General features: G+C 44.2%; 1 protein-coding gene across 1 annotated transcript in view; it reads right to left on the bottom strand.

The window, feature by feature from the left end:
- Window positions 1-1,599: 1,599 nt before the first annotated feature.
- LOC126424605 (endothelin-converting enzyme homolog) overlaps window positions 1,600-11,349 on the bottom strand; it is a 324,277-nt gene continuing 314,527 nt past the window's right edge. The window contains exon 20 of the mRNA XM_050087344.1: window positions 1,600-1,773. Within this exon, the coding sequence (XP_049943301.1) occupies window positions 1,600-1,773 (174 nt within the window). The remainder of the gene's footprint in view (window positions 1,774-11,349) is intronic.

The raw sequence follows: 11,349 nt of genomic DNA, 5'->3' as shown, positions 1-11,349 counted from the left end.
AGAGTGAGCGTAAAAAGGTTTCGGTGACTTCGAAATTTCAGCTTTGAAGCATGTTTTCGATACAGTGCACCGTGCGTAAAAGAAAGCACACTGCTGATTTTCGATTTTTAAGTCTATGTTATTTAAGAGAAGCTCGGAAAAAAACTAAACATTAACCCATTCAGTCCGAGTAAACCATTAAGTAATCGTCTATTTCTAATACGCAGGCGGCACTTAACAAGGACTGGCACCTAGATTTGTTGTCTTCGAATGTTTCGTATGTACAAATTGCTCTGCTAATATGGAGCAAATGCGTAACAGGAACCTGAAAGGTGTTCTAACACACATCTATTTTTTGGTTCACAGGTGAATTACACTGCTACTCTCAACATACGTTGAAGACTGAAATTTCGAGTTGCTTGGATGATGATCTAAGGAAATGGGCACATAAAACTAGAAACATATTATATACTGCTTCGAAGATGTCATATTTGTTAGCATTGGTCTGTTTAAGAATTTTTACTTTATTCCGATACATAATACGACGTTAAGTTGCTACAACAGATTTCGGAGGTACAACGCGATTACTGAACTCGCCGCTCGTTTCAAAAACCCGAGATCGATTGTGACCATTCGATCTACTTCATGACTACTGCATTTGATTAAAATTTCTGTCTTAACTATAACCTAAAATTCTACGTAATAAAAGTTGGTTCTGATTAAAAGGAAGAGAAGTATTCGGCCACTACATAAAATTGTTTGAAATTATCCTTCCCTTCCCACAAAGATTTTTTTTGCCTGTAACTTTTGTCAGCAGCCTTCTTCGTGTTGTTCAAGTTCTTATCCACCCCAGTTATACTAAAGTATACTGGAAATCAAAGCCACCTCTTGTTCCCAGTGATACAGTTTGTGTGGCTGAAACCTTCCATATATATATTACTCCTACAAGGCCAGATATGAGAACACAAGGCATTTTAATTTTGACTCGATTTTTGAAAAGTCTTTTGAAGCAATTATGGTGTTTCAGTGGAAGGACTAGGTCAAAGATCTCGATTGTCATAAGTAATCTTCTTAAAAGACCTTATTTAATTATTGATAATTACAACATCGATAAGATAGATCGATAAATTTCGTAATGTTTCGCGTAAACAAAATAAAATTTCAGTTTCGTGACACCCTGAAGAAACGGATTCATTCAGTTACCATAACAGCAATATTCTGTTTACTTTTTCTTTTTGGCGTTCTTCTAGTGATAGTTGTGTTTACATGTGTACCTATAGCAACAAATACTGCCATTAGTGAGTGAAAAAAATAATGAAATTTCACATGTAAAAAAATTATTTCGTTATGTTTTCGAACTTCCACTGCTGTGAGTGTGAATTCTGAATCCTTCCTGGTCATTCTGACAAAATTTTATGATTTTTTTTGTAAAAGTATAGACAGTGGAAATTAAAATGTCATGTGCTGCCTCTCCTGCACCAAGTCGGTCCGTTTGACGTCCTACCCCCGCCCCCCCCCCCCCTTAACTTGGCCCCTTCTTCCTTGAGGATCAGGAGAAGGTGGATTCCACGGGCGAAGTTCGTCTGACCATTTGCGGTGTCCGATCGAGGTGATGGCTGTCTACCAGAGCTTGCAGCGGTTGTTAGGGTTCATGCGCGACCCATTTGGACAGCTGAAGGCCTCGGCGAAGTTGGGCAGGTTGGAGAGCGTGCCCTGCACCCTGACGTGGTTGGGCGCGTGCTCGTCCTCCAGGGCCCACTTGAGGCCTCGGGGCGTGCTCGCTGTGCACCACATCTGGAACCGAACAACACACTTTGTCATCCTCTGCCCCTAACCCAGACAGTTTTCTTCACATGTTTAGTGTGGTGTCACCGCCAGACACCACACTTGCTAGGTGGTAGCTTAAATCGGCCGCGGTCCATGTAGTACATGTCGGACCCGCGTGTCGCCACTGTGATCGCAGACCTAGCGCCACCACCAAGGCAGGTCTCGTGATACGAGAGTGGACTCGCCCCAGTTGTACGAGAACCTAGCTACCGCCCAGTTGTACGAGAACCTAGCTACCGCCCAGTTGTACGAGAACCAAGCTACCGCCCAGTTGTATGAGGACCTAGCTACCGACCAGATGTACGAAGCTTTTCTCTCTCATTAGCCGAGAGACAGAATAGCCATCAGCTAAGTTAATGGCTACGAACTAGCAAGGCGCCATTTGTATCAGTGCCTATAGCTTACGAGTATTCAAGAGAGATGTATTCCAAGGACTAAATAAAAGATAAGTAATAAGCATCTACATACTTTTCTTCTTATTCATTTATAAGTTCTCATGTTCCAGACTTCACGCCCGTCTGCTTTAGCCGTGCGTGCCCTATCGGCTACAGCGTTAGTCTAGAGTTCATTTTCAGCCATCTCAACTTCACGGTGTCGGCCCAGCTACCGACACAACATTTAGCATGTGTTTTGAACCAAGACTCTAACCTGGCATTTGCCTACCCGCCATTTCCCTGCAACTGAATAAACTGAATACATTGTACTTCAAGATCACATTAGGATGAGTATTTACGTAGAAATAATGGGGTGAGCCTCACTCAGGTACCACAACACGCATTCACTCAACCCACGAGGCTTGCTGTATAGCCGCTACCAGACCTTCACCCCCCACTAAAAATGGTTCAAATGGCTCTGAGCACTATGGGACTTAACTTCTGAGGTCATCAGTCCCCTAGAACTTAGAACTACTTAAACCTAACTAACCTAAGGACATCACACACATCCATGCCCGAGGCAGGATTCGAACCTGCGGCCGTAGCGGTTGAACGGTTCCAGACCGAAGCCCCTAGAAACGCTCGGTCACCAACGGCCGGCTCACCCCCCACTGCTACAACACTTTCCGTCTGCACTAAGGTTGGGCTAAATCAGAGGTGTAACCACTTGCCAGTGTAGCGGGCCGCAACCCGTGACTTTCACAAAGTAAGGGCCGTAAGAGGGGGCAAAACGCCACATACTTAATTAGTTTGCACCATTTATTTTACTAATATTCACTCCATTTAAGAAACAGAGGTACAAGAATGTATTCTCGAAAGAACTAAGGTCTGCTAGCTGTTGCCCTCTCCTGAAAGGAGTGAAAGATCAGTAAAAAGAAAAAGATTGCAAGAACGAACTGTGAGGGGCGGTCCGCTATCAGAACAGTGGAGGGCCGCATATGGTTGCTACAGTTTGGTGAGGCGTAGAACGGGCAGACCTCTTAACTCTGTCTCGAACTGTCTGCAGCTCTTACAAAACAATGTACTCAAAATCATAAGCAATGCTCTACGATACACACGCATCGCGGACCTTCATCTGGAATACCGACTTGAGACTCTCACGGAGGTATTCCACAAACTCACCACAAGACTATACAGAAACTCCAGACATTCACAGAACCCGTTTATTCTGAATCTGGGGAACTACGACCACAACCATAGATGGAAACGTAAAATACCAAAAGACATACTTGAAAGGACCTAACATCTATGGCCAAGCACATGCAAACACAACGGTACAGGTGAGCCCCTGTTAATCAGACGCCATTACTGGATATCCATCTGGAACACACTGCCGACTTACTGGCACTACGCAGGGAAGCCGTACCGTACACTGCATGCAGACAAGCTCCACACATCCCCCACATAGTGAGATGATCTATGGCCGATCTCCCACTACTGTATAACGATCTTGATTGTTCCAGGAATGTAGCGGCTGCATCAACTGGGATACATCGCCATCGCTTTCCACGGTAATGATGCATGATACCCGTACTAACAAATCCAACCTTGCATGAACTATCGCAGATAGTAAGCCACTACTGCTTTTACTACCCATCCCACTGTCGAAGAGGTTTTTTTTCCCACGACACGAGCCTTGGCACTTTTTTCCCTCTGCTCTTCAAATTGCTACCCTCATTCGCGTTTCGTCCACTATCTATCACCTGATGGACCGTGTTAATGCGTAGCCTTACCCAGACGCACGGACAACATCACAGCCCAGCATCCTGTGATCCACTTACTAGATAACTAATATGTTGACGGAGGTGACTGTAGAACTTTTAGTCTGGTCACCACGTTGGTGCTGGCGTGGAGGGGCCCCATCTCTATAAAAAAAATGCTCTGTCTTAGATTATGGAAACATCGTCTGTGGCAACGCGACGAAATCGACGTTTTGTAAAGTCGATGTCGTCCATTATAGGATGCTTCGTGTGTTGTTCTTGGAACCATGCAATCAACTCCCACCAAAGCACTGTTAGTGAAAACGTCTGCAGTGCCACTCGCCATATGTCACCAGATGTAGTCCGACAATTTTCTCTTTAGCTATAATAATGTCGTGTGACTAGGGCCTCCCGTCGGGTAAACCTTTCGCCTGGTGCAAGTCTTTCGATGAGACGCCACTTCGGCGACTTTCGCGTCGATGAGGATGAAATGTGATGATTAGGACAACACAACACCCAGTCCCTGAGCTGAGAAAATCTCCGACCCAGCCGGGAATCAAACCCGGGCCCTTAGGATTGACATTCTGTCGCGCTGACCACTCAGCTACCGGGGGAGAACTCTCTTTAGTTGTTCTCCCATATTTGATTGTGCTTCCCTCAAGGCAGTTGTTCCGTGGGGACTCACACAGGCGCCTCACAAGCGAAGTCCCATACTAATTCACAGCTATGGGAAATGGCTGCATCTTTTACCGCTAATCCTAAAAGACCCGAACCTCTCTTGCTTTCGCCCTCCGTTTGGTGCGTTCTTCACTCTAGCCCCGGTGCCGCACTTGCCATTCGATTTCAGAACGGGGGTGAAGATTAATCACGACCTGGAGCACTTTCTTACCCGATATTGGCCACGGGGAGGCTATTTATAATGACACGCAGACTTTCCGGTTCGTATTGATCCTCAGCGATCCACAAAGTACACTCATGCTCATAAATTAAGGATAATGCTGATACATGGTGAAACAACGCTCTGGTGGGCGGTTTGCAGGTTTAAATCACCTCGGGGTATGATCATGCGGTGCATTTGAACTGCGGTCGTCGCACGGTGGCGCTGGCAGCAGTCCACATATGCAGAGGAGTGTTGGTGCTTGTCAGGGTACGGTGCAGCGAGTAAGTATGCAGACATTTTCAGACGTGCTAATGGTGACTGTCTCTTGAAAATGACTCAAAGGATTGTTTGGATTGGATTGCTTGAGGGAAGAGACCAAACAGCGAGGTCATTGGTCTCATTGGATTAGGGAGGACGGGGAAGGAAGTCGGCCGTGCCCTTTCAAAGGAACCATCCCGGCATTTGTCTGGAGCGATTTAGGGAAATCACGGAAAACCTAAATCAGGATGGCCGGACGAGGGTTGGCTCAAAGAACACACATTGATGACGTTATAAGGGGTAGAATAGTAGGGCGACTGGTGGCTGGTCAGATACAGCTGGTCGTAGCACGGGCCCTCCGTGTGCCACAAAGTGTCATCTCAAGATTATGGCAACGATTCCAGTAGACAGGAAATGTGTCCAGGCGCTACAGTATGGGGCGTCCACAGGGTACAACACCACAAGGAGACCGATATCTCATCTTCAGTGCCCCCAAGACGGCTACGCAGTACTGCAGGTAGCCTTGCTCGGGACCTTACCGTAGCCGCTGTAAAAGTTATCTCCAGACACACAGTCTACAGACGGCTGAACAGACATGGTTTATTCGCCCAGAGACCTGCAAGGTGCATTCCACTGACCCCTGGTCACAGGAGAGCCCGTAAGGCCTGGTGTCAAGAACACAGTACATGGTCATTGGAACAGTGGTCCCAGGTTATGTTCACGGACGATAATATGAACAGTGATTTTCACGGGTTTTCATCTGGCGTGAACCAGGAACCAGATAACAGCCCATTAATGTCCTTGAAAGGGACCTGCATGGAGGTCGTGGTTTGATGGTGTGGGATGGGATTATGATGCATGTACACATGTCTTTGTCAGGTGTATCGAGACGTTATTTTGCACCAGTATGTCCGCCTTTTCAGGGCTGCAGTGGGTCCCACCTTCCTCCTGATGGATGATAACGCACGGCCCCACCGAGCTGCCATCGTGGAGGAGTACCTTGAAACAGAAGATATCAGGCGAATGGAGTGGCCTGCCTGTTCTCCAGACCTAAACCCCATCGAGCACGTCTGGGATGCTCTCTGTCGACGTATCGCTGCACATCTTCAAACCCCTACGACACTTCAAGAGATCCGACAGGCACTGGTGCAAGAATGGGAGGCTAAACCCCAGCAACTGCTCGACCACCTGATCCAGAGCATGCCAACCAGTTGTGCGGCGTGTGTACGTGTGCATGGTGATCATATCCCACACTGGTGTCGGGGTACACGCGCAGGAAACCGTGACGTCATGTAACACATGTGTTTCGGGACGGTTTTCTCAACTTATCACCAATACCGTGGACTTACAGCTCTGTGTCGTGTGTGTTCCCTATGTTCCTATGCTATTAGCGCCAGTTTTGTGTAGTGCCACGTTGTGTGGCACCACATTCTGCAATTATCCCTAATTTATGAGCATGAGTGTATGTTGCAGAAGCTGGTACAGGGTGCCTTTGGTAAACAGACCAATAGATATGTCTTTGAGGCCATAACAGACAGGCGGACTTTGTTCATTGACGTCCCCTAATTTTGGACGAAAGGGTATCTTGGCATTTTCCATAATGAAACTATTGACCGCCTAAGAGGAGCATTACTCTAGAAGGACAGTTCCACCCAGCGTCAATCCCTTATACGAATGTCGACGGTCAGGGACGCTACTTATGTCGAATGGAGTTGTAGGTGGCACGTATTCCAGAACTATGAGAGCGGCCATACAACCGAACGTCTCTTCGCAGCCGGGGTTTATCTCGGTGAAACTAAGTAGATATCATGTGACCTCTCGTATCCACACGAGGCCGGTCGAAAACCATCGATTCTGGACACTTATCAGGACACGACTCTGGTGGCGGATCTGAAACACGTCATATTGGCGTGTGCAAAGTACTCTGCAATGCAGGCAGTCTTGTACAAAAAAATGGTTTGTGGGGCTACCTCCTTTCTACGAGTGTAGCTGCTTTTCTTCACCGCTGTCATATATACAGCGTGAGTCACCTAACGTTACCGCTGGATATATTTTGTAAACCACATCAAATACTGACGAGTCGATTCCACAGACCGAACGTGAAGAGAGGGGCTAGTGTAATTGTTTAATACAAACCATACAAAAATGCACGGAAGTACGTTTTTTAACACAAACCTACCTTTTTTTAAACGGAACCACGTTAGTTTTGTTATCACATCTGAACATATAAACAAATACGTAATCAGTGCCGTTTGTTGCATTGTAAAATGTTAATTACATCCGGAGATATTGTAACCTAAAGTTGACGCTTGCACCCTCCGACGTTCAGGTGCGTGTTGTAACAAACACGGGCCACGGGCGTTTCATAGGACGTGGAGGACGCTTAAATTGGCCAGCCCGTTCACCTGATCTTACACCTCTGGACTTCTTTCTGTGGGGTACGTTAAAGGAGAATGTGTACCGTGATGTGTCTACAACCCCAGAGGATATGAAACAACGTATTGTGGCAGCCTGCGGCGACATCACACCAGATGTTCTGCGGCGTGTACGACATTCATTACGCCAGAGATTGCAATTGTGTGCAGCAAATGATGGCCACCACATTGAACATCTATTGGCCTGACATGTCGGGACACACTCTATTCCACTCCGTAATTGAAAACGGAAACCACGTGTGTACGTGTACTTCACCCCTCATGGTAATGTACATGTGCATCAGTGAAAAAGACCACTAAGAAAGTGTTAGCATGTGGACGTAATGTGCTGTTCCAGTCTCTTCTGTACCTAAGGTCCATCACCGTTCCCTTTGGATCCCTACGTAATTCGGTGCTCTTCGATACACACGATCGAACAGCGGAGGAGTGGTACTCAAGCGTCAACTTTAGGTTACAATATCTCCGGATGTAATTAACATTTTACAATGCAACAAACGCCATTGATTACGTATTTGCTTATATGTTCAGATGTACTAACAAAACTAACGGGGTTCCATTTAAAAAAACGTAGGTTTGTGTTAAAAAACATACTTCCGTGCATTTTTTTACGGTTTGTATTAACAAATTACACTAGCCCCTCTCCTCACGTTCGGTCTGCAGCAAATGATGGCCACCACATTGAACATCTATTGGCCTGACATGTCGGGACACGCTCTATTCCACTCCGTAATTGAAAACGGAAACCACGTGCGTACGTGTACCTCACCCCTCATGGTAATGTACATGTGCATCAGTGAAAAAGACCACTAAGAAAGTGTTAGCATGTGGACGTAATGTGCTGTTCCAGTCTCTTCTGTACCTAAGGTCCATCACCGTTCCCTTTGGATCCCTACGTCAGTATTTGATGTGGTTTACGAAATATATCCAGCGGTAACGTTAGGTGACTCACCCTATATATATATATATATATATATATATATATATATATATATATATATATATATATATAAGTAAATATCGTTGTCAGCGGAACTGTAGAACTTGCCACTGCTTCTTTAAACAATGTTCGTCTGAGGAGAGGTTACATTCTAAGTTTGTGAAAACTTGCAAGTCGATGACATCCCCCGCTCAAGTGCTTTCATTACCGGAAATGTTAGCAATTTTACCCTGTGACACTCCCCCACAGATCAATCGACCGTTGCTTGTAACGTCGGTAAACAGGCGGCACACGGCGGTTAATGTTATAATGCTACTTTTAGTTGTTACTTTTGACTTATATCGTCCTTGAGAACGGTCGAAATAACATCATAACAGTTGAAACAGCATGACTGAAATCACAGCCAGATACGATAACTTGTAAATAAGAAAGCTGTGACTTCTCAATAACCTGTGATTTGTAACATTCACGTGATTTCGTACCCATCCCTATTATCCAGTTCAAATTGATTACCCAGTGATTTTGTGGTCATATTCTGGTTTCACGCCACGACGAACATCAATGAGTTGTACTTACGTTACTTTACTTTACATGTGGCAATACGCCTGCTGCATGAGCCTCTTCCACTTCTGTCCGTCCAATGCACTGTTTGTCCAGTTGCTGTTGCTGTTCATCCTAGTTGTGTCCTCCCGAATGTTATCCTGCCATCTGATTCTGGGTCTCCCTCTTCCTCTCGTTCCGTCTACTGTTCTGCTGAATGACATTCTAGGTAGTCTTTTCTCTGTCATCCTTGCTATAGGCCCTGTCCAATTCAACCTTCTTCTCTTGAGCATCTCGACGATGTTACGGTGTTTGTACATCCCTCTTAATTCTTCATTTCTTCTTATTCTCCATTCCATGTTATTTTCGTCATATACAGGCTCAAAAATTTTCCTTAGTACTTTTCTTTCGAATATTAACAGTTTTTCTTCATCTTTATTTCTAAATATTAATGTTTCACATCCATATAACATCACAGGCATAATGGTCGATTGATATAAACGGATTTTGAAGTTACAGCTAAGTGATCTTTTTCTTAGAATTTTAATGAAACTAAAAGGTGTCTTGTTTTCTGTTGCCAAACGGGCATCTATTTCTATACCTGTTCTGTTGTTATTACTAAAAAGACTTCCTAGGTACTTGAAGTGGTCAACAGTCTTGAAATTGAATCCATCTACAGTCAGAGGTGCATCTTTTCTGATTTTTTACTTATGGGCAGGTATTCTGTCTTTTCTTCATTAACATATAATCCTGTTTTCTCCGCAATTTTATAATAGTTTTGCAGAATTCTGATTAATTCTGTTTTGGAACTGCTTATTAGTGCTACATCATCTACATAGGAAAGTCTAGTAATGTTCACATTCTGTAGCTGGATCCCTTGTGGACTGGTTTTAGAAAAATCTCTATCGATCTTCTCTGGGACAAGGTTAAATAAAATAGGTGAAATGGCATCTCCTTGTCTCAGTCCGGTGTACATCTTAAAATCTTCAGTTTCTTCTACCGGTGTCTTTATGCGACATAACATTTCGTCTATACACATTTTAACTAATCTGATTAATTTTAATGGTATTTTAAATTCCTTCATTATATTTAGGAGTGGCTGTCAGTGTATGCTGTCATAGACCTTTTTAAAATCTACGAATAATATGTAGACATCTTCATTCAATTCCCACACCTTCCCAGTTACTTGTCTTAGGGTGAATATGTGATCTAATGTGGATCTGTTTCTGCGGAAACCGCATTGGTAGTCCCCAATCGGTTCTACTGTTATTGGAATCAGCCTGTTTAACAGGCAGCTCGATAAGATTTTGTAAGTGACATCCAGTAAGGCAATCCCTCTGTAGTCATCACAAACAAGTGGATCATTCTTCTTAAACATGGGGCACACAATTGCAGTTTTCCAATCTGCAGGAATGCTTTCTGTCTTCCAAATTGTTTCTATTAGCGCCTGTATTTCTAATTCCAGTTGTGGGCCTCCGTTCTTTAATAACTCAGCCTATATCTGGTCTTCGCCACAAGCCTTATTATTCTTTAATTTCTTTACTGCTTGCTGTATTTCATTTACAGATGGGGTAGTAACTGTATTAGCTGTATCAATGAGTTGTACTCTGCCGAAATCGTGCAACTGTGTGCTTTCTTTTGGTGTAAGAATATTATATTTTAGTTGAAAAGGGGGCGACATATGTGGTTATGCTTAACAGAATCCCTGCTTTTTCGAGCATTTTTGACGAGTGTCAATTCTGAAACACAACAGAAACTAGACGTTACTTACGTTAACAGTATCCTCTGAACAATTTAAAGATACAACCAATCTCTTCTTAAAGGCGAATTTTCGTAGCTTTCTGATTAGTCGTTTCATCGTAATCATTGCGATTAGAGAGATTGCCGCAATTCGCCTAATGGTACGTATGAACAACACGAATAAGTGCCAGCTCTATTATTGCCTTTAATAGCTGTTATGATTTATGCACATAAATTTACATAAATCTCTAATATCAGGAGTGCCATTTATTTGCATTTGCGTCTTTATGCGCCCTCGTGCTCGCATACATTGGTTGGATTTCATTTATGCATTGTTGCAGTGTGCGCATCAGGACTTCCCGTCGCATAGAAAACAACCGTGCCGCAATTCCTTATTGAGTACGCGTGTGACAACCTTCGTGATGTAATCACTTGCCTTGTACTCGTATGAAACCATGCACTTACGGAAGTGTGAGAAGTTCATGATCATCAGTGCGAGTGCTTACCTCAAGGCCGATAAAGAACACGACACTAGCATTTGCGCATCACAGCCAGTATAAACTTCCTAATGTCTCGGTATTAGTGAAAGTACACGGAACTCAATCTCCAGAGAATATAG

Source organism: Schistocerca serialis, chromosome 10, assembly GCF_023864345.2.
Source record: "Schistocerca serialis cubense isolate TAMUIC-IGC-003099 chromosome 10, iqSchSeri2.2, whole genome shotgun sequence".
Taxonomy (NCBI): Eukaryota; Metazoa; Arthropoda; class Insecta; order Orthoptera; family Acrididae; genus Schistocerca; species Schistocerca serialis.
The sequence above is the reverse complement of the archived record's forward strand: the minus strand, read 5'-3'. Positions and strand labels throughout refer to the sequence as shown.